At 56.6% G+C, this 27,171-nt stretch overlaps 2 protein-coding genes and 1 long non-coding RNA gene across 5 annotated transcripts in view; all 3 read right to left on the bottom strand.

Annotated features, from left to right (window-relative positions):
• LOC101574002 (sulfotransferase 1C2) overlaps window positions 1-2,040 on the bottom strand; it is an 8,525-nt gene extending 6,485 nt beyond the window's left edge. The window contains exons 1-2 of one of the 3 annotated variants that reach the window (XM_004633211.2): window positions 1,701-2,040; window positions 299-449 (exon numbers count right to left, since the gene is read on the bottom strand). In XM_004633211.2, coding sequence (XP_004633268.1) covers window positions 299-443 — 145 coding nt within the window. In that variant the 5' untranslated portion in view covers window positions 444-449; window positions 1,701-2,040. Of the gene's footprint in view, window positions 1-298; window positions 450-537; window positions 705-1,700 lie in introns of those variants that run through there. The other 2 variants (XM_023717526.1, XM_023717528.1) reach the window with 2 other exon arrangements.
• Window positions 2,041-11,699: 9,659 nt separating this feature from the next.
• Window positions 11,700-12,754, bottom strand: LOC111817249. The gene is made up of 3 exons (XR_002821490.1): window positions 12,614-12,754; window positions 12,341-12,477; window positions 11,700-12,058 (listed from the first exon to the last, which is right to left on the bottom strand). It is a non-coding gene; the product is annotated as an uncharacterized LOC111817249 (long non-coding RNA).
• A 2,195-nt stretch (window positions 12,755-14,949) lies between these two features.
• LOC101584937 (sulfotransferase 1C1) lies at window positions 14,950-23,679 on the bottom strand. Its single transcript, XM_012515179.2, has 7 exons — window positions 23,394-23,679; window positions 21,721-21,849; window positions 20,297-20,394; window positions 17,478-17,604; window positions 16,634-16,728; window positions 15,557-15,737; window positions 14,950-15,310 (listed from the first exon to the last, which is right to left on the bottom strand). Exons 1-7 carry the CDS (start codon window positions 23,548-23,550, stop codon window positions 15,198-15,200), a joined length of 900 nt encoding a protein of 299 aa, XP_012370633.2. The 5' UTR covers window positions 23,551-23,679; the 3' UTR covers window positions 14,950-15,197.
• Between the last annotated feature and the right edge of the window lie 3,492 nt (window positions 23,680-27,171).

The following is a 27,171-nucleotide window of genomic DNA, read 5'->3' as shown; positions in this document are numbered from 1 at the left end:
AGCCAGGTCCCTGTTGACTGAGGGACACCAGGACCAGGACCCACAAACCAGGATCTAGTGGTGCCAGGGCTAGGACCCCGCTAGCCAGGACTGAGGGACACCACACAGAAGGTAATCTCTGATCTGTGCAGGGAATGGAGCTGCAGAGGGCAAGCGTCTGCCTACCCCAAGCGGGGCAGACCTGGCACGGTGCGTGGCCCCAGCGCATCCCCTGGGCCCAGAACCTGGGTCTCAGGTATCTGCACACCCACCCTAGGACAGAGATTCTGACTCAGCGTAGAGCCCTCTGCCCCATCACCTGACTTGGGGTAGGTACAGATGAGGAGGTCATCCGGCTTGGCCTCAAAGTTCTGGATCTGGGTCCAGTTGTCTATGGTGGTAGCCTTCATGGGGACTCCTGCCACTTCCACCAGCTGCTTCCTAGACTCTGTGGCCTCTGCCATCGTGTCCTGGGGGCAGAACAGAGCAGACTTTGTGAAACACACAAGTCGGCCACTGTATCCACTTCTAGGTGTACAGTGCAGTGGCGCTGCGGACATGCACGCTGTACAGCCTCCACCACTGCCCAGCTCCAGGGCCCCCGACTTCCTGAGAGGAAACTCTGCATCCAGAAGCACCCAGGATGTGTACCAGCGTGCCCTGGCCGCCCTGGCGCTGCCATGTCTGTGAAGCTCCCACTGCCTGCCTGCCCACTGAACGGCTTTCTCCTTGGCTTGGTGTCCCCAGTGCTGAGCCGGCTCTGGCAGGGCACCGGGCACGGAGCCTCCCTCCTGCAGCTCTGGGGGCAGGGGCAAGGGCAGGGGCTGCCATTCCTTCTCGCCGTTCCCAAGGAGGGGCCTCATGAGCTGTGAGCTTGAGGACGCACAGCTGCCCTGAGGAGCCAGCTGAAAGCTTTGTGTCTTCCCGCAACAGGTCAGCTGTGGCCTTGACAAAGCCTTCTCTGTCCCTGGAGAGGGGCTTGGTCAAGTTGCAGCAAAATGCAGCAGGGTAAACCCTCATGAGAGACCCAGAATGGGAACGAGTGAGGTGTTACTGGCAGCGGGACCACAGCCTGATGGAAAATCAGGGAATGCTGAGGATCAGAGAACTCTGTACTGGTAACCATGGCAACCATATTTCCTCATTTTGGAGTTTTACAAAAATTTCACAAGGTTTACATTTCCAAGGGGTTTGTGACTATGGTTAAATTTTAGCTTACTTACAATTTGTTCTGATTGTTTCTTAGCTTAGTGATTTGTCCTCCTTTGTGGGTTTTACGGTTAAGCGGGAATGGGGTGAGGAGTGACTCCGCCTAATGTTTGAGTGACCTCTAAGATGGAGTGAAAGAGAATGGAGTCTCGCCCTGTCAGTTGGGCCCTGTCTGCAGGCTCAGCATGCACTTCGGTCAGAGGCTGAGACCCAGGGAGAGGCCCTGGGGGCCGAAGGACAGTCATAGCCGGGAGTTCAGCTGGCCTGGGAGGAGCCAGAGACAGCTTTGTGGAAAGGGATGGGGTAGGCTTGTGGGTGGGGGCTTCGGCGGGTTTTGCCTGACTTTAGGTCCAGCAGAGTCAGGCTTCTGTCCACGGCATTGGCATGCTACCTTGCTGGTCCCTTTGAAACCTTTTTGTAGGGTTAATCTGCCTGCACAGAACACCTACCTGCACCATCTGAGAGGAAAACACAGACAGGTTTAGCGCAGCATTCTTCTTCCACCTTCTTACCTTTGGGCTCCACCTGGGAGTCAGCAGCCTGAAGCCCGACCAAGGGCCGGTGTGCAGGAGGCAGGTAGGTGGGTGGTGGTCCTGGCCACAGGCTCTGCAGGGGCTCAACCACCACTGCCAGCGTGGTCCACAGGAGCTGTTCCGGGCGTGCCTGGACTCACAGCAGCCACCGATACCTGCCAGCCCAGGACTGCCCCTCTACGCCGTGACTGTGGGCTCTGGACTCCTGCAGATGAGGCTTCTGGAGGAAGCCCCTTGCAGCCTTCCTTCTCCAAGCCCAGTGCCTGAGCATGAGGGCTCCTCCCTCCCTGGTCTGGCAGAAAGTCTGAGATAGGCAGGGCGGGGGCGTTTCTGTGATTATGGTTCCAGGAAAGCTCTGCCCCCAAGCCTTCCCTAGAGGAAACCGGCCCTCCCTGAGCATACAACCTATCAATCATTTAGAGGCAAACATGAGATTAATTGGGTGGCCAGACACGCACAGTGCACAGGTCACCAGCCGCTGCGTCCATCGCTTCCTGGGTAGCCCCCACCACCCTGTGCCTAAACTTAAAGGAGCTGAAATCTGTGTTGGGTTGGAGATGCTGGTCCCCTCTGGATCTCAGAGCCTTAACTGGTTAAATCTCTGCTTCCCAACGGCTCGTGCTCGGTTCGTTGGGCTCTGGTCAAGCAGGGATCACTGGACTTGAATTTTGAAAGAGGGGAGTGGGAAGTTAGCTCTGGGGCCAGGTGTGTCCAGCTTGGGGCGACCCGGGCCTGGGGTCACTCCACACGGGTGGAGGGTGGCCAGGGCCTGGGTCCAGCCAGGGACTGCCCAGGACCAGAGCCACGGTGGTAACAGGGACCTTTCTTAGTGCTAATGCTTACAGGAGCTGGTTCTCTTCAGCTCCATGCAGTGAGGGCAGAGAAGACGAGCTCCCTGCACCTCACAAGGTAGAGACTGTCCTGCATCCTGCTCCTGGGGCTCAGGTGGGCCTGGTGCTGAGTGGCCCTGCGTTGCTGCCCTTCTGCCTCCTGCTCAGCCCAGGCATTTCTGGACCTCAGGTGCTCTGCACCCTCCCTGCCAAAGCTGCTTTGGTTTCTGTGGCCCTGAGCCTTCTGGGGCTCCGTGGCCCAAGGCCTCTCTCTGCTCTTTCCCAGGGCATGTCTCTTCCTCTTACCTGCAGTCTAGCTGTGTCTTTCTTCCGGCCAGCACTGAGCCCATGTCCTTAGCACCGCCGCATGCCCTTTTTCCGCATGTCCTCAGCTCCACCTATCTGCTCTGGCGTCTGGGGTACCAGGCCCGCCTGCTCTGTGGCCACCCCGAGGGCTGCGTTTTTCACACCAAAGCACAGGCTTGGATTGGATGCTCCTGACATAATGATGTCATCTAGTAACCCAACATCTATACATATTACAGTATAAATTTCATTCCCATGAGGGAAACTGTGAATAGGATGAGTCCACAGTCCCTGTGACCCCAAATCTGCAGTCAGAGACCATGTGTACAGCTTCATGATCCAGCTCATGCATGGCCTGGGGCAGCCCTGAAGAGGCCCTCCCCTGGAATGGTCACCAGAGTCCTCCCGAGGCTCTGTATTCACTGCCTGCTACAAACGCTTCAGGTAGACCAGATGGTGCAGGACAGTGACCAGCCCTGGGTGCATAGTAGCTCGTGGAGACTCACATAATTCGTGGCATTTGCCTTTCTTTTAGAGCAGCTTCCTCTTCTTACTATTTATTTATTTATTTATTTATTTATTTATCGCTGGCTTAGTTCAACCTGGGGGCAGGGCTGGAGCAACCTGTGGTGCCAGGGATTGAACCACGGTCCCCGCGTGCTTGCCTAAGCAGGCACTTTAGACCGCTGAGCTATCTCACCAGCCCCCTCCTCTTCTTGCATTAATGAATAGCACAACCTCCTTCCCCAAGCCTCCGTGGTCCTAGCTGCATGGTGGCGCCTGCTTGGGGTGAGCACGAGGCCTCTTGTATTGTGTGAAATGAAGAACGTGTGTTGTGTTATCTTCCAACGAGAATTGGCTACTCGGTCGGATCTCAGCAAATGGGTCTTTGTTGTTCACCCATTTCACAGGATCGATGGACTTACTGAATGGATAAATGAAGGCATGAGGTAAAAACCTTGAGTTGCCACTGTCTGGGACTTGTGAGGTGGATGCGGGGTGTGCAGTGTGAGGGCATGGGCCCTGTGAGCCCAGGGGAGCATGCCTCGCTGCTGGCCTGGCCCATTTGCTCATGCTGGTCCAGCCTAATGTGTGCTCAAGTCTGTCCTCAGGGACTTTCCCTCCTTTCTCAGCTGCGTCCCCCTCTGGAACTTCCCATCCCTTTTGGAGAGGTTGGGAAAGCCTGCACACACTGGAGTTGGGTGAGGGTCTACTTAGCACCCTCTGTCCTCAGGAAGGCTGCGGGTAGCCCAGCTTCCGAGGCGTGGACCAGGGTCTGCCCTGGGTTCAGGTGGGAGGGGCAGCCTTGAGGCCCTGGGCTGCAGGCTTGAGGGCTCTGTCCCCAGGCGCAAGCACATGCCTTTCCCCGGTGGTTTCCTCTGTGGCCTGGGGGAGCGCCAGCCTCCCTGTCTGCCTGTCCCTGCAGGCTCAGTGCAGCCCTGGGCCATGCTCTCCGAGCTGTGAGTCTTCTTGTCCCTTCTTTGCGCCCCATCACAGCTCACGCAATTCCTTGTCTCTGAGACACTTTTCTCCTTAGCTGTGTCCGTGGTCTTCAGTTCTTCCTTGATTCTTTATGTATAATTCCCATCTGGGAATCAGGGGAAGGGATTAAATCTCTCTGTCCTGTCTTTCCCTGTCCTTCTTCGTCACCCACTGCAACTGCAGCTGTGAAAGAGCAATCACGAAAGGGTGAAGAAAAGTTAGACATAAAGAGGAGAAATCATGCGCGTTAGGTTCTGAGGTCTGCGCCTCCAGCACCCTGCAGATGGGTGAGTAAGTAGAGCCTTGAGATAGGGTTTATGCTCCATGTTTTACAAAAATCACCAGCACTACTTATTAAAAATGCAGGTGCCAAAATCGCGACGGGGTTGGAGCCTAGGGTTCTGAATCTTCTACCTTCCGAAGGTGATGATGGCAGTGCACACGAAAAGCAGAGCGTCGATGCACGAGGGCAGGGGTGGGATAAAGACGAGAGACGTCTGTTTAGAGAAGGAAGACTGAAAGAAGGCTAGCGAGAAAGGAGAGAAGAGCAGCCATGCCAGTGAGCATGCAGTCTGCACTGGATTGGATGAGTGATGAGAGAGTTTAAGAAGGAGCAGACAAAAGTTTTCTAATAGTTAGTGCTTCAATTGATCCAGCCATTGTGTGCTTGTATTTTTCACATTTTAGTCATTTTCCCAACCAGCTTGCCTTTAACCAAAGGTGGTCAGGCAGCAGCAGACCCCATTCTGTTCTGGAAGGTGCAGCCCAAGACGTGAGTGTGGTCTGAGTCCTTCAGAGGCCACTCCTCCAGGACCGAAGCCAGCTTCTGGAGAAGTGTGTCTCAAGTTCCGGAGGACCAGAAGTGCATCCCGAGCGTAGGCAGTGCCATGGCTTGTGTCTAGGTGTCCCCCAAAGCCTCATGCACTCCTGGGGCGGCTTCTGGAGTCTGTGCTTGATTGCTGTGGGTGTGGGGGCTGCACCCGCCCTGGGCAGGCAGTTTGTATTACAATGTGAGGAGGGGAGAGAGGCCAGCTGGCTGCCTGAGCTGCTGCTCCCTTTGCTCTCTGCTCTTTGCTGCCACCAGGAAAGGTTGCCCTTTGCCGTGTGCTGCTCTGCTTGGAGCCAGCTGAGTATGGACTGAAACCTTCAGCGACTGTGAGCTAAATAAGCCTTTCCTTCCTGCATTTTGGGTGTCGGGTATTTGTCCCAGCAACGAGAGAAGAGTAACTGAGACAAGCAGTTTTTAGCTGTGGGCTTCCTGTGCAGGGTTTGGGTCCCTGCTTTCCCAGTGATTTGGGACCTCACAGGCACATTCTGCAGCACAGAAGAGATTCCCAGGAGCAGGGCGGCATCAGGTCTGTGCCCACCCAGCACCTTGCAGGAGTCTCGAGTTCCCAGCAGTGCTCAGCATGTGTGAGACACGAGGAGCTGTGCAATTAGCTGAAGACCCCGTGGGGAAGCAGCACGGGCGGGAGCCTGTCTGTGAAAAGCCTCTCCCACTGAGGACAGTGGCTGGCCACAACCTGTGTCTGGCTGTCGCCATCTCTGGGGGATCCTGTCCTTCCAGGCTGCTGTGACTCATCCCCCTCCTGAATGATTGGGTGTTTCAGTGGGATCATTTTCCATTACCGTGGTGGCATGGGACGGGGTGGCGGGAGCTGTCCCTGTCAGCCAGCTGACGGCAGCATGGCTGTGTTAGGCACGGCGGGGCCCCGTGCTCCTCGAGCCTGCTGACCCTGTGGCACTGCCTCTGGCCTGCGCCAGCTGCAGAGTCAAGACCCAACAGATGGAAAGGGGGCAAGGGGCAGTGGGCCCACACAGTGACCCACATGACCTCTCCCTTCCCAAGTGCGCCATCCCAGCGACGGAGGTGGTCCGCGCCCGGGCTACTCCTCCTGTGGGCTGGCCCTAGTACTGTGTTTCAGAGGTCGAGGGCTCTGCTGCTGCCCACCCTTGGTGCTGGCAGTCCTTCATGTCACCCTCAGGCTGTGTCTGTGTGTCGAGTGGGAAGGCGTGCTGGGCCCAGGGGCTGGAGGGCTTCTTTTCTTGTGGTGTCTGGATTGGAACCCAGGGCCTCACACGTGTGGGCGGATGCGTGTGGCCCTGAGCTGCTGCTCAGCCTTGTGCCCTTTAAACACGTATTTATTTTTAGTCAAGGTTTCTGAAATTTATTGTTTTTTAAAGAGCTAACTGTCCCACCCAGCTTTCATAGTTAGTGTCTAATCTGATGGAGTGTAAAACTCCCTTTCCTTCCAAGGACCTAGAGAAGTGACTGACAGACAGTCTCACCTCTCTGGTGACTTAGAGGGTGAAGAGCCCTTTTGAGGAGGCTGGGTTGGGGCCCAGTTTTCTTGGGGGCTTCGGACTGGCTCCTCCAGGCCCCCAGTGCATGGTGGGTCCTTCAGACCAAATGACAGCATGTAGGTTTCTCCTTCAAGAGCTTTTTTCCTGGTATCACAGGACCTGAGGCTGATTACAGAGTTTACCTTTGATAATGGCTTTTTCCCATAATTTTATTGAGAAATAGGAATGAGACACTTTCAAATCAAATTGGTAGGACAGTTCCAATAATTAACACATTGCATACTGCCTTCCTAGTGGTTATTTGCTGTACAAGACACAGACATGATATCCTATTTGCAAACACCTATTAGAACAAATCCCTCTATTCTTTTCATTAAGAGAATGTAGCTATATATCTATCCTAACCACTTTGAATACACAGATACAAAATGGACATTCATCTGTATCCCCTTTTTTGTTTAGTTCCGTCATTTAAATATTATAGGTGTGTTAGCTCAGTAAAATATTCTAAAAGAGTCCAGTAGTCCATAATAGTACTGGGTGTTCCACTTCACTGGCAATGTCAGAAATTGTTGACCTGAGTCCCCTACAGCTCAACATAACAACATGCCTTTACTTCTTATACTTCGTTTTTATACTTTTCTGCTGGATGATTAAGACCAAGATAAAACAAGACCTATGTAACAATACCTTTGATAATGTTGACCACACCTGGGTTTAGAATCAGGGTGGGTTTCTGTCCTCAGGGTCAAGCACCTGAGTAGAAATCATTGTCAGTGTAGGACAGGATCGAGCACCAGCCCCTTGAGACTAGGACAGCGCTACATTGCAGCGCTTTTCCTCAGAAGTGGAAGGGCAGGTCAAGAGGTGCGGCGGGGTTCCACAGAGCCTGGGGCTTCACCCTTCCTACCCGCTGGTTGGCCCCCGACCCTGAGGCCTGGGAGCGCTACCAGTCTTGAGGGTGTCTGGCGCCCAGAGTGCTGGGTTTGCTCTCTGAGGTCTTAGTACAAAGCCGCCTTGGCCTCTGCCTCTGTGTGAGGAGTGCAGCACAAGAGGGGAGGACAGCAGGCCCTGACTTGAGGGGCAGGAGGAGAAGGGGGAGGAGGGGCAAGGGAGGAGGGGCAGGGGAGGAGAGTGGACGGGAGGAAGTAGAGTAAAGGTTTGCCAACTTCGACACTGTAAACATCATGTGCCACAGCAGGAGCCGAGATTAACCATGTCAACAAGAAGGAAAATTGGAACAGGCACTTAGAGGACCAGGAGGGGGAGGGAAGGGAATTCAAAAAGGACCAAACTGCGCTATGCACACACACCCACTCCCCGGGCAGCTAGGGGTTGAGGGTACTGCAAACATGCACTAGTAAAGTAAAAACAGTGAGCAGCCAGAACGCTCCTTGGCTAGGTGAAGAACAAACACCCCTTCCCGGAGGACCTGGATACTCACAGGAGAGAGGGACGGGGAGGAAGCACAACTGAAGGCTGGGGCTGCTCACACCTCTGCCCCCGAGTGCATGAGCACAGGTTATCTCACTGAGCCACTGGGGCCGCTGGGTACGCCTTGGCCAGGCCGGTGGCATGGTCTCTTGGGAATCTTGGGAGCTGTGTGTGTTTTGGGAGGGGCCTCTCCCAAGAGCAGAAGGGGAGTTGGTTTTTGAAAGGAAAAGCAGAAGATATGAACAGGAGCAGAGGAAGACAAACACAGGACAGAGACAGTTCAAGAGGGGTGGGAAGGGACAAGGAGAAGCTAGGGGTCACGCAGAGGAGGGGCTCACGGCGGAAATCTGCATCAGGGATGCACTTCTGGCTCTATTCCCAAGGAAGAAACCTCTTCTGACAGGACAGGGACACAGCTGGGACGGACAGGACCCAGGCGGGGAGGCTGTTGTGTGGGGCGAGGGGATGGGGTCCCGGGGTCTCTCTGGGAAGCCAGGCCTGGTGTTGCTGGCTTTGTCACTGGGCAGTTCTCAGCTTGGGCTCCAGAAATCTGTCAGGAGTTCTCAAGAGTACGGCGACCTTCCGACCCAGGAGGCAGTGTCTGCCCTTCCACACTGTGCTCTCAGCGTCCAGAGGGGGGCTTCCCACAGCGGCATGACATGGCTGCTGCCAGCATTCCCTGGCCAGCAGCCTGACCGAGCAGCACGCCTGCCTGTGCTTTAAGAAATTCTCAGTCTCTGAGCTCGAAGCCAGCCTGGGCTACAAAAAGTGTTCAAACCGGTCTGAGCCAGAGCGAGAACCTGTCTCAAAAAAGTAATTCTCAGTTTAATTTCTAACACGGAAGCATTGGCAGCTAAGACCTGCATAAGCGAGCTCCCTCATCCCTGGGCGCCCAGAAGGGAAAAACTCAGTTTATGGGTTTGCTGATGGACTCTGTGACCACACACCAGAGCCACAGTCAAAGCCCAAAGCTGTCACCACTGTAGCAGGTGTGTTGTCTGGGGCTTCGTGGGCCCACCATGCCACTATTCCTGGTCCTGATTGTGTCCCAGGTCACCCCAGATGCTGTGTCTCACTCTCAGTCTCAGGGTGACCCTTTGGCTCCTGACTGTGCCTGGGTTTCAGGAGGACCTGTGCCCTGGGCACAGACACCCTCTTGTAGGACACTGTTGCCCTGGAAGAGGGCAGGTGCTGTGTCTTAGGTTCCAGTTGTTCCCACCCTGAGTGGAGTGTGTGGTGGGATAGGAGGGAACGTCCCCCGTGGACACATAGCAGGGCAGAGCACGCAGACCAGGCTCTGCTGCTCCCAGGGCCTGGCCTGGGCCTGTGTGGGGAGGAAGCACTCATTCCATGGCCGGGGCCTCGAGGCTGCTGCTGCTCTTCACAGGGCTGATGTGACGGTCTTTCCCAGGATGTGGAGCTGGAGCTGTGCTGTGGAGCTCTGCCCAATGTCAGCGTCCCCACCTGTGCTCCTCTCACCCTGGGGCCCTTCTCTGTGGCCTGGGCAGTACCTGCAGAGCTCTGACCCCATCTGGAGGCTCTGAGAGCACAGGTCCAGGAGGGGCAGTGCCTGGGCAGCTCTTGGCAAAGCCCAGCAGGGATAGGTTGCCAGCCCTGCTGCCGGGAGGACTGTTCCTGCAGCTGCCAAGGCCCAGCTGACCCAGATGGTGCCATTTTTATGGTCACTGACTCCGTCCTGCCTGGCTGCGCCTGGTGGTGCCCTGTGGGCTGTGTGCATGAAGTCCTCCTGCCTGGTCATCTGGGACCACGCTGGAGTCCAGAGGGCAGTTCTCAGGCTTGTGACATGCCAGGGAGGGCATCCACACTCAGGTTGGCTAGCCCAGCCCAGCCCACTGTCCCCTCCTCCCCACTGCTGACATAGGGGTGGGGTCCCCCATACCTCAGAGGTTCATGCTGCCAGGGACCCAGGGTTTCCTCTCTGCTGTTGGACAGCCCTCAGCAGTCGGCTCAGCTTTCCTGCTGCTCTCTGAGCGCCGGCCCGTGCCCTCAGCCACAGCAGTCCAGGGGCTGGCAGGACAGCTAGGTGGAGTGCTGTCCAGAGCCCCTCCTAGCCGCTCTGCACGCTCTCGCTGGTTGATCCCTGTTCCTGTCACCGCCTGAAAGGCGAGCCCTGCCCATGTGGCCTGTGGTGGCCTGAGCCCAGACTCTTAGCATATATACTGCCATGATAACCTCAGCTGACCCCAGAGTTCCCAAAGCAGGCCTCCGCGTGAAACAAGTAGCCAGAAGGAGGAAATGTACCCCGAGAAAGCGCCGACCCTAAGCAATAACAGGAGGAAAAAGCCATATGTAGAGAAAAAAAAATCTGTTTGACACGTGGGATGTGTGCTACACACTTTCGTTTTGATTTATATACTCCTCTGTTCTCTGCTGCGGCCGCTCACTTGGACTCTGAAACAGGCCCATGTTGACGGTCGCTGAGCTCAGCTGATAAAAGACCTTCAAATCGTAACTGGCTAGTTGGATTCCCATATTGATTACGAACCCACAACATGGCCAACACGGCCACACCTGTGCTGCTGTGGTCTGTGCAGCTGCTTCTCGAGATGCCTCCAAGGGCGTGCGGGAGAAGCAGCTGCTCAGGAGTGCCGGGCTCCAGGGACCCCGCAAGATGCGGAAGAGCCAGCCCCTTTCTGCGCAAGGATCCCCTGGGCAGCAGGGTGCCTCAGCAAGAGCGGGAGAAGGCGGGAAGTTCTTAGGGATCCACGCCTCTGGGACTTGCTCCTGATCCTTGCCCTGACTGCTGTCTTCACAGTGCAGCTCTGTGAGCAGCCCTCCATACACCGCCACCTGCAGGAGATCCAGAAGGGCAGCCCCAGGGGCTCAGGGGGCAGCCACCTCCCTCAGGTGGCGAAGGAGCATGGTGTTCTGTTCACTGGCCTGACCCTGAACCATGCTCAGGCAGGACCTCCTCACTCGCTCCCCCGTTGTGGCATGGATTGGTCAAGTTAATGAAGGTCACCTGGGCAGGTGGAGATTTAGGTAAAACCCAGACACCTCCAGGGGCATGGAGGAGACACAGCTGCTTTGCAGGGCACGAGGAGCTTGCTGCAGGTGCCTCCCCTGGGTTTGGTTTGCAAGGACCTCTCCAACATGGGCAACACCAGGATGTGGGTGGGACTGTGATCCTGAGACAGCGAGGTAGCCAGGTGTCCCTCACAGATGACACAGTCAGAGAGACCTGGGAGGAGTCAGGGGCCCCAAGACTCTTGCCAGAGGCTGTAGACCCTCCTTCTTGCTTTGTTTCTGGGCAGGATAGGAGAGGCAATGGTTAGGAATCAGCAAAGTAGGGCCAAGGTGGCCTGGGGTCCAGGGAGTGCAGCTTGGCTTGGCAGAGGACTGTCGGGACAGCTGGGGACTGGGCACGCTCAGAAAGCACCTTTGGGACACCGAGCTGCGGCAGCACTGCTCCAAGTGCTAATAGGAGTCTTAAGGGCAGGACCAGCCCAAAGAGGAGAACTTTGTAGCCTGTGGAGTCTAACACCAGGTGGGGACGGCCCCTGGGCCAGGGTCCCCATTCAACTGCATTTGGCAGGACCTGGACCTGTCCAGGCCACCATTCACCTCACTCGGGTTTCCTCGCCCTGCAGGGGAGGCTGCCAAGCTGTGTGACCTTGCTGCTCCCCCATTTCTTACTCTACAGTTCTGTGACCCAAACTTCCCATCGTGTCTTTGCCTCCTAGGCAAGTGGTCTTGAGACCAGTTGGCCTTAGTCATTTGCGTCTGACCTCCCCTGACTCATCTGCTTCAGGGAGTGTGTGTGAATGTGTCCCGCGGTCAGGACAAAGGTTCCTTGTGCATGCGTGGGCGCTCACGCAGAACGTCAGGTCAGCGGGGGCAGCGGCAGTCCGGTCTCCACCACCACTTTGTGGGGCTAGGCCATAGGTACTTAAAAATTGAACGAAACCATTTACTCTTCTTTACAGCGCTTCAAATGTTGTTCGAGAGGACACAGCAGAGCTTTGAAAGAGAAAAATTCAGAAATTCCTTGAAAGTCTTGGAGACCATAATTTTAGAGTATTTTTATAATTAAAGGAAAAAGAACTTTATAGTTGCAAAAGAAGGAAGGCCAAGTTTTGCCTAGCTGGGGCGGGGGAGATAGCGCAGTAGAATAAGCGCTTACCTGGCAGTTCCTGAGTTCAATCCCCAGAACCTAAAAAAAAAAAAAAAAGAAAGAAAGAAAGAAAGAAAGAAAAAAAAAAGAAAGGAAACTCCGGACGGACGCGTTGCCAACGTCCTCACCAACATCTGCTGCTCTCCCGGCCTACAGAGGTTCAGGAAGGAGCTGTGGGCTCCCAGGTGGTCCCTGCTGGGGTGCTGACAAAAACTTGCCTTTGATCTGCTGGCTCATCTGGCACTTGGTATCCACTGCTGCAGGGCTGTTTGTGGGGAGGTTAATGACCCACATCTTGGGACAAAGAGCACCATCAGGCTGGGCAGCTCTACTGCGTGGGCGGTAATTACCGCGCCCTGTAGTGCAGTGGGAAACCCCCTCCCACACGGTGCCTCCCTGACCTGGCTTTGGAGCGATGCGTTATTCTTTCCAAAATCTGTGTCAATGACAGCAGACACTTTCTTAGGACAAATTCATTCAGGGCACAAGGAAATACTGGCAGCTGCCATCTGTCCCCTGAGTCTGCCACCTGGACCTCTCTCACTGTCCCCTCCACTCCACGGGTCAGCCTGGTTTACTGTGCTGTGCAGGCCCTGGGTGAACACACTGTGCTGGGGGAGGGTCCAATTACTTGTGTAGCTGACCAGTTTGACAATGCTGAGGATTTTGCTAGGGGTCCTTTGCTAAAAGCAGTATGAAAAAAGATGCTTTGGAAAAGGAGGAAAAGGAGACAGATCTTTTTCTTTTTTTAAAGAGAAAAACACCTTCTTCTCCTTCCTTCTCCTCCATCTCTTGCTAGCCTTTACCTTTCTTGAAACTCTCCCTACTTCCTATCTTCTTCATTTTATTTTGCTCTTTATATTTTTCATATAAGCAAACCACGTGATGTTTGAGCTTGCATGTCTGATTTATTTCACTTGCTATCATGGCCTCTTGTGCTATACTGTCGATCAGTTTTGCATGCCTATATCTTGTAATCTGAACAACTACTTTAAAGACAACAATATGTAATATAATAACCATTATTAATTTCCTAGTCTCTTGATTGAAGATTCTGTATTATTTTTTTCTCTTAACAAAAAAGGGCATATAAATGAAGGACCATTTTGTATCTATATATACAAAATAGTTAGGATAGATATACGGCTTCTTTCTCTTAATTCAATGAGAAGAAAGACTTGTACTAATAGTGTTTGGACAGGATATCCTGTCTGCATCTTGTACTATGAATAACCACTGCGAAGACAACAATATGCAATGTATCAATTATTGTAACTGTCCTACTAACCTGATTTGAAACTGTCTCATTGCTATTTGTTTCTCAATAAAATTAATAAAAAAGAAAATAAAATAATTACTGTCTCAAAAAAACGCTTTGGCAGAGATGAGCAGCTCAAGTTTTCCTTACAATGCACGAGACCCTGAATATTTTATTTTAGTTATTTTTCCCTGGGCTAGTGGGAAATGCCTTTCCTCTTTCTCAGAACCCTGTGTGAAGTATAGATTCCTCCTCTACCTGCATCCAATATTGCTCTCAGGCCGGTCCCCATCACGGGCTGTGTGGCCTGTGGTGACCTTCTCTGATCAAGGGACATCTCGGCTCACTGGAGCCCCCCTCACTGTGCCCTCCAGGTGTTGGGCATTCTGTCTGTCTCAACCCAGCTGCAGCTGGATGTGTCCTCCAGTGTCACCAGGCCGGGCTGGGGGTGAGCCTCACAGGAGTCAGAGTCAGAGCCCTCTGCACACAGCCATCCCTGGGTGGTGTGGATAAAGCAGTCGTTAGCGATTTCGAGTGGGGCGGGGAGGCTGGCAGCTCAGCCAGGGAGGGAGTTCTACAGAGGACAGTGTCTGCATGGCCTGAGCTGTGGCCTCAGCCTTCCCAGAGAGGGGCCAGGGCCCTCCTCAGGCTCCCTCCCTGAGCAGCCTCAGCCTGCAGAGCCCACAGAGCCCCAGCCCGGTGAACCTGCCTGCCAAGAAGCCCTCATCTGCACACAGTAGCATGGCGGCTTTGGCCTCCCAGGCTGGCTCTAAGAACAAGGCCCTGTAAGGACAAAGCTCCCCTCTGATGTTAGGGGAGACACAGGTGATTGAAGAGACGCCCCATTAGTTGCCAGCTGGACCACTCCACCAGTTCCATGGAAACGAAGGGCAGGCCACCACAGACCCACTGTGGTGTCCATCTCTGGCAGCCGTCTCTGGTGTGCATCTGTCAGTTTCCGCCTCTGGGTACTGCTGTCCTCTCCTCTTGTGGGTGGATTTTTAATACTGGCAGCTGCCATATGTCCCCTGAGTCTGCCACCTGGACCTCTCTCACTGTCCCCTCCTGGCTCGAAGGGTCAGCCTGGTTTGCTGTGCTGTGCTGGCCCTGGGTAAACACACATGCTAAGACCCGCTACTTCCTGCCTCAGCCCTCTCTGTGGACTGTGCTGCAAATCTGCTCGGGGAGGGTCCAGGAGTGAGTGACCAGCCGAGCACAGACTGTCCCAGGCCAATACTGAAGCTGTGGAGTGTTTCTGAGAGGGATGGTTGGCCCTGCCCCTTCTTTTATAGGCCTCAGACCTGGGACTTCCCAGCCTCTGGGACCTGTACTTCTGTGCCCACCCATGCTCTGCCTGAGAGCACCCAGGGCAAACCCGCCTCCCAGGGCAATGCTGTCCCTGTCCTCGGGCTCACGGGTGGAAAGCACCTCTTTCTCTCTCCCTGAGAGAGAAACCAAGCAATTATGAGCAGTGGAGTTGAGCTTTGTTTATTTCGCCTGAGGCAGGCAGGCAGATAAACCCCACACCAGGGCCATAGGGCTGATCTCTAACTCAGCAGGGAGTGTCTCTGGGGCTGTTCACCCCAGCGAGCACCACTGTCACAGCTGCCCAGGACCTAGGGTAGATGGCAGCAGTAGGAAGGGTCTGTCCTCAGGCTCCTGGACTGGAGGCTCGAGCCAGTGAAGTCTACAAGAGGCCTGGGGCAGATCCCCTCTGGCTGTAGCCCTCAGATCTCTGTGCGGAAGGTCAGGGTGCTTCCTGCCATCTTGCGCTGGTAGTCCTTGTCAAATGCTTCACTTTGGGCCACAGTGAAGTGGTTCTTCCAGTCCCCAGGCATCCCTGAAGCAAGACAAGACCCAGTGGTTGGTGCATAGGGAAGAGCGGGTGGGCGTCCTGCCCACCACTCCAGACAGGAGGACTGCAGAAGAGGAGCAGGGGAGGACAGGAGGAAATAGGGAGGCATCTCTGCAAAGCTGCATAACGGCACTGCTGAAAGGAGCAAGCTGAAGAGCATGGAAATCGGGGAGAATTCAGCGGCCACCAGGACCCGCAGGTCACCTTGGCACTCAGGAGTGAAGCCCTTACCTTTCCTCATGAAGGGGGAGATGGAGTGGTCCATGATGCTGGCCGGGAGGGTAGTATAGTTTGCCATGGGGTTGTGCTTCATTACATCGAAGGACGTGTGATAGACAATCTTGTTCAGAACCTCCTCTGTGATGTCTTTCTCCAGGAACTGCAGTATCTTCTGGATCTCTCTCTTTGGGTCCTAAAAGTGGCACAAAAAGGAATCCAGGGCCTCCCGTTAGGGAGCTCTCTGGAGAGGACATGCTAAGGAACCACTGAAGCACGGTCCACAATCGTTCCTCAGAGGTGCAAGGAGGAACAGGACTGTTCTGCCACCAGGTGCCTGTTCTGCTGGAGAGAAAACGTGAGGCCAGCTCAGACAGCCACGCACAGGACAGCCAGCAGACCTGGGGAGGGGCCTTCGGGGAGATGGGCAAGGCGACAGGCTTGGGAGAGGAACTTGTGTCCAGGTTGTCAGAAGCAACGAAAGGTGTCTGTGAGCTTCACAGAGACCGATAGGAAGGTGGCCAGAAAGAACATCCTTTGCTTCTTTCTGATGAAAGACCCAAAAAGACAAGGAATGAGGCTTCCAGCTATGTTTCAGAGGACTTCTCAGGGTTGGCACAGGTGGTCCCTTTGCACTCTGAGCGGTGCGGGGATGCTGCTCCAGGGATCTTGGGAGTGGATCTGCAACAGCACTCACCCAGGGCAGGGGTGTTGTGCGTGTCAGTGTGAGGGCGCAGTGTGTGCATGGGCGTTTGGGTGGGCTGAGGGAGACAGAGCCTAGCTTGCTTGGACACAGCTGTACAGATACGACTGCACAACACAACTTCCCGAGAGAGACCGTGCCAGGTTGAGCAGACAGGCAAGGCTTGTGGGTCCTACAGCTTGACCTGGCCTCGTGGGCTGGGCTTCTCCTGACGAGGAAGGATGCCTGGGCAGTGCAGAAGGCCAAGGGAGGGAAGAGTTCCTGAGGACAAAGCTGAGCTGGAGGAAGCCCAGGCAGGACAGGACAGTGTGCCTCATGCAGCCCGCTCAGGCCCTCGCCGGGATTATCCATCCTGGGCTGGGGGCTTCCATGGGGCTGCATGGCCTCACCTCCTTCAGGTCCTCATAGAAGACGTAGAGGATGCGGTGCCTGTTCTTCCGGTCCCACCACCCCTGCACATGGTCGTACCAGGAGCCCCACAACACTGTGGAGAGAGAGATGGTGTCAAGGGCCAGCTCGAATCTTGCCACAGGAACACAGTGGGCTCAGATAAAGAGGGTGTCAATAAAGACAAAGGTCAGAGTGGAACTCTTGCTGGAGAAGACAGAGGCATTTTTTTTTTTTTAATATTTAGGATGTGAAGACAAAGGTCCTGGATTCTTCCTTGAGAGATGGCTGGGGCTGGGGTCCTCATCTCCCTCCCACGCTGCACTGTGCACAGATCAATTGTATGCAGTGGATGTTTCCAGCACGGTGATTCAGCAAAGACTGATTTTGGGAACCTGCAGTGCCCCGGCCTGTGGCCAGGTCTGGAGTGGTAATGGAGGGCAAGGAGCTCTGGGCACTGGCCAACCTGCTCATGGCTGCCAGCTGACCCACAGGGGGCCACTGAGCTGCCCTGACCTGCAGGGGTAGGAGGAGTGGAGGGATGGGTGCCACCTCCTGGGTTCTCCCGTGGGCTTGCTGTCTCACATTGGCCCACATGTCTTCCACAAGATGTCTCGGCTCTGGCTGAGGTCAAGGGGCCCCCTCCTGTCTCCAGGGGTGTGGGGAGCCCCTGAAGCTCTACCAGCTCTCATCTGTTCCCCTAAAGTCTGCCCACAGAGTCTTCCCAGATGACTGGCAGCATCATCTGCAGGACTGTGGGTCCGCAGTGGACCTGTTGAGTGGTGGACACCTCTCTCCTGATGTGGGAGAAGGTGAGTAATAGGAGCCCAGTTTTCTCTCACTTGCCTTGCCCAGCCTTAAAGGCCTCGATGTACTCCTCCCATGTGCCTGGGTCGGGCACCATCTTGTTCATCCTGGAGAAATGGAAGTAGGACACCAGGCAGTCCTTGGCATTTCTAGCCACGTAGATGATCTGGGGTCACCAACGACAAAAACAAGACAGGGACATCATTGGCCAGTCCTTGGGGAGCCTTCTGTAGATTTGGGCTGGTCCACCTGGGGACAGATAGTGGGTGCTTTCAGCCCCGAGGCCACATCCTCCAGTCACCCCGAAACAGCTCTGAGTTACAGCTGTGCTCACAGCATCCTCCCTGTTTGCTGCCTTGAAGGTGACCTGCTTTGTATTACTCTGCTCTTGCCCCTAGGTCTGCTCGACGAAACACTGCGTGTACTGGAGCCTCAAAAGCAGCAGAATCTGCTTCTGTGGTTACCTCCTGAGGCCAGGGAGTGCAAGATCAAGGTGTCTGCAAGTTTGGCCCGTGGCGAGGCTGCTTCCGTGCAGACAGATGGCCGCATCCCTAAGTCTTCTGATCCCCTTCCGGAGACCCTGTGAACTGGTCGCTGCCTGCACCGTTGGGCGCCAGTGTGTGGATCTGGGCTCGCCTCATTTGTACCACAGGGCATGGTGGTTTCAGCCTGTGGAATAGAGGTGCTGGCTCTGCTAAGCAAGGAGTTCTGGGCTGGGAGGAGCCCAGGCAGCAGTGAGCCTGCCCTGTCATTCCACATGCCACCCTCAGCCTTCTGGGGGCTGAGGAGATCGAGGCGGTACTGAGTCCTCCCGGCCAGTGGGGTGGGGCTTTCTCCTGCAGAGGCCTGGGGTGGCTGGGAGCAGACAGAGGACTCAGTCTCGGGCCTGCTGCCCCTCCTCCCCTGTTCTCCACAGGGCAGCTGTTCCTAGGCCCCTGGGTGAGGCATGATCCTCAGGGGTTGTCGGGGGCACTGTGAACCTGCAGGAGGCAAGGCCTAGAGAGAGGCCCCTGGGTCACCCAGAGGGGCCTCAGAGGGGACTGTGAGGCCTGGCTCTTCCTCACCCTGCTCTGCCTCAAGAGAGGCAGCCTCCCCATCTTGGACTGGACCTCGGTGCTACGAGCCAGCACGAACCTCACCAATTTGAAGGCCCCCGAGTCTGGGGCTCTGCTGACTGATGGTTGTCTCCAGGGTCTCACGTGGCACTGGGGCTTTTCCTCCTGGGAGCAGCCCAGCCCTGCCTCCTGAGCTGCATCCCCACTGTCCGTCTCTCAGCCCTGTGTGACTCTACTTCTCTGCTCCCCTTGTGGCTGGATTTCCAGCCCATGTTCATGAGAGCACTTGGCAGACCCTAAAGGACGCGGGGACAGCAGAGTGTTCCGAATGTGCAAGCCCGTTTTGTGTGATGTCTCAGAATTCTTATGCTGGTTGTTGGCCTGCGACCCTGGAGATGGGAAACTGGGGCAGGGCAGGAACACACTGAAAGGTGCTGCGGCACAGGCTCCACCACCAGGCGGTTGCTGGAGTCTGCTGATCTGTGTCAGCTTCCAGCCACTGCGGTAACCGATGGCAGGGAATTCCGCGGCTTAGTGCAACATAGCTCTCTCTCTTGCGCTTTGGAGGCTTCACTGGCTGGGTTCCTGTGGGGCCCCAGGAACGCTCATTTCCATGTCAGTTTTGGCCTCCCAAGTCTCCTGTAGTCCCCGGCTCTCACTCCTCCAGTCCTCTCCTAGACTCGCACTGACTCCTTGCCTCAGCGGCGACACCTCCTTTGCCTTGTTCCTTCTAGTGAAGACCCTCAGAGTGGTGATGGCCCCAGAAGCCCAGGATAACCCTATCTCAAGACCCTCATTGCAGTGACATGCTAAGGGCTGTCATGGACACCAGCAAACAGCCATGGCTTGCTCTTGCCTGGGAGCCCGCACCAAGGACGGGCTTCCTGGCTATGGGACCTGAAGGTTCCAGGGTGCAAGGGGAGGAGAGTCTGCAGTTGTCTCAGCTGCGAGACCCCTTCTAACCTCAGCCTTGTCTCTCACAGCCTCCCAGTGATGGGTGCCTCTGGCAGCTTGTCCTGAGGAGAAGGAGGGCGAGCCGATCCTGCTGACAGCAGGGCTGCGCTATGTATGGCTTTTTTTCTTCAGTATTAGAGATTGAACCCAAAGCCTCCACCCTGAGCTTCATTGCCAGCCCTTTCAAGAATTTCATATTCTGAGACAGAGTCTCACTGAGTTGCTGCGTTGTCCTGCTGGGCAGCCTTGCTCAGGAAACCCATTACCAGCCAGCTTTCCAGTTGCTGGGATGGACTTCCCAACACCCACAAAGAGGAGAGGTTCACTTGGCTCATGGGTTGGGGTATGCCCATGGTATGTTGGCTCCAAGGCAGGGACATCATGGTGGGTGGACGGGTGTCATGGAGCACAGCTGTGCCCTTCTCAGCAGCCAGAGAGCAGGACGGGGCAAGCGCACAGAGAGGAACGGGCAGGGACCACACAGGGCCCCAGGGCCCTGGCTCCAGAGCCCACCAGGCACACCCAGAGTGTGCTTTTCTAATCCCTGGGGCTCCCCAGCCAGCCAGGTTAGTTTTGGCCACCACACCTACTTTGTGTCATCCAGCACTACGAGCAAAGTGGTGCACTTGGCAGACTACCTGAATAACTTGCCCCAAACTTCCGGATGTGTGCCCAGTCTCATATTCTGAACGGAAGGGGGGCCCTGGTGGGGTGCGGGCTGGAGGGTGACACCACCGTGTACCCTGAGTCCCGTGCTTGCTCCCTTCTCATCCTTGTGGGGTGCTACCCAGGCAGGGACACTTCCTGGCTGTGCTGGTGGGTGCGGGGCTGGAGGACCGCCCTCCTCACCTTGCAGTTTTCCTTCCAGAAGGAGGGCGGCAGCATCTGGGCAGGCAGGTGTGTCTTCAGTGTTCTGGGGGATGGCATTGTGTTTGCCAGATCCAGACCTGGGAGGAGGGCTCATGAGAGACGTGGACCCCTCGGCGGCAGCAGCAGCGGTCACGGCAGCACATGGGAGGGACTCAAGTCATTTAAGGGTCAACCTCTGTGCAGCCACACGAGACCCTTCTGAAACACAGCCATCAATAGTGGGCCAAAGTGGATGAGTGGTCACTGTGATAAGATCTGGACCAGCATTTCTCTGGACTGTTGGATTCCGCAGTCCCTGACTTCTTACCACGGGTTACTGACCAGTGACTATTTGACTATTTACTTCATTAATTTTACTTGTGTAATACTGATAATTTGATAGACAAGTTATAGGTAAGATATATTTGGACAAATAAACTCTATGGGCTGGCAGCAGAATGCACAGGAAAGTGACTTTTTAGATTTTGGAAGCGGCTTTTCTCAGTGGATGCGTCCCTCCCACATGCAGGGCCAGCGCAGCGTGCAGCCCCAGGGGCGAGGCTAAGCACTTCTGCCTCTGTAAACACCAGTCACGCGGTTCCCTGTGCTGGGACTCTCTGGACTCCTTTCCTCCAGCTCATCAGGGATCTCAGGGTGCGGCTGTCCCGGCAGTGTCACCCGCGGTGCCCAGCACACAGTCTCACCTCTCTCACTGCACTTCGCTTCTGGTCCCCCGACCCCACCCGGCTGAACAGCCTCCACGCCTCTGCTCCACTCTGTGCTACAGTCAGCTTCCTGCTTCTGCAGAGAGCAGGGATGTGTGTCTGTTTTGTCTGTCTGTCTGCCTCTTACTTGGGACACTGTGCTTCGCTTCTGCACAGGCCTGTGGAAGGCAGCTGTCCTTGTCTCTCGGCTGAGAAAGCCCACTGCATGCAGACCACGGTCCTCAGCCAGTGTCCTGCACTCGGCAGACCCCTGAGCTGACCAAGCTACAGAAGGAAGGACTTCCTCTGGCAGGGTCTGGGGTTTACAGCCCGCGCCTGGGGGTTCCATCATGGCAGGAAAGAGGCAGGCATTCCTTCCAATCAGGGTTGGAGTTGAACAAGCATGGAGGAGGCAGGGGGCCCTGTCCGCTGCATGTGTGGGGACCCCTCACTGGCCAGGGAATCTGGTGCTGGGCGTCCAAGAGAGTCCCAACGGCACTGAGCGCAGGTCTTTACCCTGAGGTCTGGGGGAGCTGAGCTCTGGGGAGCTCTGCTCCCGAGTTGCGTGTTCGGGCCCTTCCCAAGCGCCAGAAGCAGCTGGTGTCTCTCCTGTACCAGCTCCTGTATTTCAGGAAAAGCGCTGGGCCGCCTTCGCCTCCCATGCCCACATGGAGAGATCTCCTAAAGGCCAAATGGCCAGGTTTGCTCTTGGTCCCTCACCGGATTTGAGGGGTGGCGGCAGCATCCACTCGATGAAAGGGTGGCGGTCATAGGTGTTGGCCCGCTGGCACTGCAGCAGGTCCCCGCCATTCTGGATCATGTCCACGATCTCCTGCATCCAGGTTGTGCCTGGAAAGGGTGGGCACGACTTACTCCAGGGCCTCGGTCACCCAGGCCTCAATGCCACTCGCAGCCTCAACAGGCGGTCACCCCTCCTTGCGGCACCCGGGCTGGCGGGGCGCCTTGTGCTCATTGTCCCTCTGTGGACAGCAGGTGCTGCTTGGCACCCCGGTATCCTCCTTCTGCCCCTAACAATGTGTCTTGACTGAGTACGGGGCAAGTGGATGGAGCAAGGTGCAGGGTGAGCTCACAGTGCACTCTAACGAGCCTGGGTGCCTCATTCCTCTCTTCTTTTGAGTGGAGGTTTGTCTTTGCAGCCCAAGCTGACCTTGAATCTGGGAAGATCCTCTTGCCTCAGCCTCCCGCGTGTGCCACCACACCTGGCTATCTTTCCAGAGAGAACGGCAGGGGGACTTCTAGCCAGATTCCACCTGTCTTCTTTCAAGTGAAGAGATAGTCAGACATTAGGTGGGCACTAGCTGCTTGTGGCAAGGGCTACATTATTCAGTCTTTCTCAAAGCTAGAGATGGGGCCAGCCACTAAATTCTGTGACATTTTCTTCAAAGGAAAGTAAAATAACTTTATTCCTCCATTTTTACTTTCTTGCTGCTATTTGGAATATGCATGTGATGGCCGGAGCTGGGGCCATCGCACTGGGCTCTAAAATAAAAAGCCACCTTAAGCCGGGGACACAGAAATTTAGAGAAAGCCAGAGTTGCTGACGACAGTGAGGCCTCTCAGCCTCTCATCCACGTGTGTCTCACGTGGGTCGAGCTGTGAGCCAGAGACACCGAGCGTGGTGGAGGAGGTTCCTGGCTGGGGAACTGTCCAGAGGACCCGTCTGCCGGGTCCAGAGCTGCTCGCAGCCCCGTTCCGGGCCAGGATTCAGTTTGGTTGCAGGGACAGAAAGCCCAGGGAACCCCGGGGGACGCGAAAGGCTGGGCCGGAGGCGGAGGAACCCAGCGGCGGAATGGGAGGCGCCCGGCCGGTGCAGGGGCGCAGCCGCGAGGACCATGGGGGGCCGCGGGGGGCGGGCGGCCGCGGCGGGCGTCCAGGAGAAGGGGCCGCGGGGCAGCCAGGGTCGGCCGGCAGCAGTGCGCGCAGAGCAGGTGCGGAGACCCGGCCTGCCGCCGGGAGCGTGGAGCAGAGCCGGGTGCAGCCCGGGCACGGCCTGGAGGGCGGGCGCGGGGTGCGCCCAGCTCCCCTGCTGTGCCGCAAGTCGCCCACGGGGCGCAGCCAGGGCGCGGGCCCCGCTGCCTGAGGTCCGAGGGCCGCCGTGGCCGTCCGGATCGCCGCTGTTCGATCCCGGGCCGCCGCGCTCCGGGGTCTGGGCTCAGCCGAGGTCGCGGACGGGACCGCCGCGCAAGCCTGGTCTCAGCCCGCACCCTGCGCTTGCCCTCCGCCGCCCTGCGGCCGGGGGACCCAGGAGCTCACGGCTGGCGGAGTCTTCTCTCTGGTCCCAGCCCTCGTGGAACCTCAGTTTCTCTCACGCAGGGCTGTTCAGGGCGTCCCAGCTGCCTCCAGGGCAGCGTCCTCCCCTGGGCTTCACCCACCTGCCTTCGCGTAGGTTGCGATGAGGAGGTCGTCAGGCCTGGCCTGGAAGCTCCAGATCGTGTCCCAGTTGTCGCTGATGAACTTGGTCATGAGCACGCCATTCACATCCTTGGTTTCTGGCCGCAGGCATTTCCCCTCCATGTTCTCCAAGGACATTTGGTGGGTCTGGATATTCGTAAAGAGAGGAAACCAGAGTCCTTTCCGGGAGAGCCCAGAAGTCCCTCTTAGGGGGCTCCGGTACTCTGGAGGGTAGGGAGAGACTCTGAGGAGTCGGGAGTCCTACTGTTTGTAACCCAAGGGAGGCGTGAAGCTAGAGCTTAGACGGCGCTGCCGCTGCCTCTGGCCACCAGCTTTACTCAGTGGTCACCACGCTGCACCTTTCCAACGAGTCACAGCCCCCTTGGGCCTGTTTAAGGGTCAAGCACCTGCTGCCGGGGGAGGGTACCAAGTGTGCCTCAGTCCTCCTGGGTGTAGCTGGGCCCCCATGTTTCCAGACAGGAACCCATTGGGCCTGAGAAATCCGTTGTCTCTCATAGGGCTTTTTTTTTTTTTTTTCCTTCTTGAACCCGGGATGGAACTCAGGCCCTTGCACTTGCCAGGCAAGCACTTATTCTACTGAGTTATCCCCCCAGCCCCTCTCATAGGTACTTTTAAACACAGGTTTCTTTCCTTTTTAGTTTAAAAAATGTTTTTATCTTAAATTTTTTTCCCTTACATTTCAAAGGATAAAGAAGTAACACATTTCAAAGACACTAGAAACCACTGAAAGGCAGCAGGAGATTCACATAGTGTGTGCCAGGGTCCCAAAGGGGAGTTAGCTCTTTGTCAGAGCAGAGGGGGGACAGGCCCCCTGAGCCTGCAGGGAGGGCAGGAGGGTGGGGCTGCCGGTATGTGTTGGCCGGCTGCTCTAGGGAACTCAATCGCCGGGTTGTGGCTGGATATGCTGGAGGGTGGGGCGTCCTGGAGGGCTCAGGCTTGGAGCCGCTGCAAGAAGCAACACCTGGTGGGAGCTAACCGCCGCAGGAAACGGGTTTGTGCCCAGAGGAAGTTTCTCCCTTAGAAGACACTGAAGAGACAACAGAAGGCCGTGCTCAAGGATGACTGGATTCTGAGGCGGGACAGCTGTGAGACGCTGTGCACCAGGTGCCCCTGTAGAAGAGACTGTGCCGCTCTGGAGAGAGTCACCGTGGCCACAGCTCTGGCTCTGCGGATGGTTGATGACCCTGTGTGTGTCGGGAGTGCCCCCATGTGCCGTGCACATGCTGGTATGTGTGGTGTGCAGTGCAGCCTTGGTGTGCCTAGGACAGGGCTTGCACACCTTCCACTTTTCCTGCAGGTTTGACCTTTTCTGCAGAACATGAAATGAGAGAAACAAGTCCGGCTGGTTGGTTAGGCGCTTGTGTAGCGTGAATGAGCTGTCTGTGCCTGACAGGTGTCCCCCGACCTTCACCACGCAGGAGAATGTCCTATCTCTCCCCAGTGCACTTGCCTAGGAGGGCAGGCTTCCTGCTGCACTGTCTCAGGGCTGCCCTGATTTTGGTCTCCTGAGCCCCCTGGGCCTGGCCTCCTGCCCTCCCCGCTTGGCCAGCTCAGTGCTGCCAGGAGGCCGCAGAGCCAGGCTGTGTCTGGAGCCTGCCAGCACAGGGGACAGCACCTCCTGTCATGCCTCGTGCTGAGGCTGGGGTGCTAATGGCTGCATCTGTGTACCCCGCTACCCAATCTTCTAGAGGTTTGTTCTTTTTGCTGGTTACCCAGGAGGGGCTGCGATGTGGGACATTGGGTTTGTTTCTTCTGGGGATAAACTGTGGCACATGTGTACCAGGCCAGGGCACTCTCTGGGCAGCTCAGACTGCACAGGGGCCCAGGGGCGTTGCCCACGTGGGGCTCTGCTATCCCTGTCCTGTCTTGGGGGTTCTGGGTTGCAGACTGGGATCGGGTCGTAGCATAGGCTACGTTTTCCTCCCACAGAGAGCTTTCTTCCTGGTGGACAACAGCCTGGGGACACAGGGAGCCTCCTCTCTATACTAAGTGGTCTTGAGCCTGCAGCCACAGCCAAAAAGGCAGCTTGCACTGTCAGCCCTCCTTTGCAGACCCAGCTGGCTGCGATCTCCTGTGGGAAGAAGGAATCAGGACTGGGCACGCTCCAGCCTTGGGCAGCAGATGGGTCAGCCCCTGGATCCGGCCAGGTCTGTGGCCCAGGTCTGCGGCCCACGTGGCCATGACAGGCTCCATCAGCATGACGGGCTCTCTGCAGACACCAGGTCTGGGCCAACTGTGCAGGCGAGGGCAACATGTCCTGGCGGGCCAGGGACATGTCTCGCTCCTGAGTCCAGCTCTCTCCTGCGTCCCCACACACTCCCACTGGCCCCCATGCGGCTGCAGCAACCCCATGAGGTTTCTGGACCTCGTCCCTCTCCCTTGCCGCTGGTCCCTGTGCTCTGAGGTTCGGGTCCCGCAGGCCTTCAGAGGGTGCACAGCAGCCTCGGGCTTGGCTGTGCCGGGCCACAGGGGCTGCCTGTGTCTCCATGATCACACCGCCTTGTCATGCGGAGCAGGTGACGCTTTGTGGAACTTCTGGGCCAGGGCACTGAGATCCAGGGACCTCAGAGGAGCCGCCTCTGCCCCTGCTATGGCCTGATGGTCACGGTGATGGGTCCAGGCAGCCTTGTGCCCAGGTGCCCTGCTGGCGCTGCCACCGCTCTGACCAGCCAGGGCCTCCCTGAGCCTAGGACTGCTGCATGGTTGCCCTCCTGGCTGGTAAGGGCTGTGGGACTCGTCTGTGATCGAGACTGTAACACGGGGCTCTGTGTTGGCATAAGTCTGCCGAGGATGCGGGGCGGGTGGGTGTGTGTGCTCTGCCCTGCAGATCCAGCCACCCGTGCGTCCGCTGACAGCTTGCACTGTGTCTCTGCAGACCCCGGCCCTGTGATCAGCAGAAGGCGGTTCCAGGTGACCCTGAAATCAGGTGGCTCTCGGCTGGCCTGGGACCCCCGACACAATTCCAGGGTGGCCTTCCTCTAGGCAGGTGGCCTACAGCGGCTGCCAGTGGGGTTTCAGTTTACCCTGGAGCAAAGCCCCGGACCGTGATGAGGCCACCGTGGCGCTTACACAGAGCCCTTGCTGAGTGGGGGCTGAAGTCAGGAAACAGCTTCTCTCCTTCCTGCCCTGCAAGCCGGAGTCTGCTCTTGGCCAGCAACAGGCCCCACCTTGGCTTGCAGAACTGTTGTCTTAAAGTCTGCAGCTCATCACCAGGCCCTCGGCTGGTACTCACCGGATGGCAGGCAGGACCCCGGGCCTGCCCCAGCTCTCTGCTCCCGGCTGCGGTGGATCCCTCCTCAGGGCGGTGGCCTGCTGGACCTGGCTCCTGTTAATCCTGTCCCTCCCTCCCTAGATATAGGGCTGGGAAGCAGCACGGATCAGGCTGCAAGCCACGCTGGAGTCCGTGGAAGGAGGAGAAGGAGGAGTGGCAAGTCTCCGGTCCTGAGCGCCAGTGACTTCAGGGGCACAGTGGGCCCTGGTTCAATCCCTCTGTTCTGTGCCTGCCCAAGGACCCCCGAGTTAGCAACAACGAGGCACAGTGGCCCGTGTCATATTCTTGTTCCCTCTGTACCTGTAGTGATGGCACATCTGTAATCCCAGCACTTGGGAGACTGAGGCAGAAGAGTCATCGCTAGTTCAAGACCAGTCTGGGCTACAAAGTGAGCTTAAGGCCAGCCTGAACGGCATAGCGAGACCCTGTCTTTTCAAAAAGACCAACCCCCCTCCCAAACCGAATCA

The sequence above is a fragment of the Octodon degus genome, unplaced genomic scaffold (assembly GCF_000260255.1).
Source record: "Octodon degus isolate 3935 unplaced genomic scaffold, OctDeg1.0 scaffold00052, whole genome shotgun sequence".
Lineage (NCBI taxonomy): Eukaryota > Metazoa > Chordata > Mammalia > Rodentia > Octodontidae > Octodon > Octodon degus.
The sequence above is the reverse complement of the archived record's forward strand: the minus strand, read 5'-3'. Positions and strand labels throughout refer to the sequence as shown.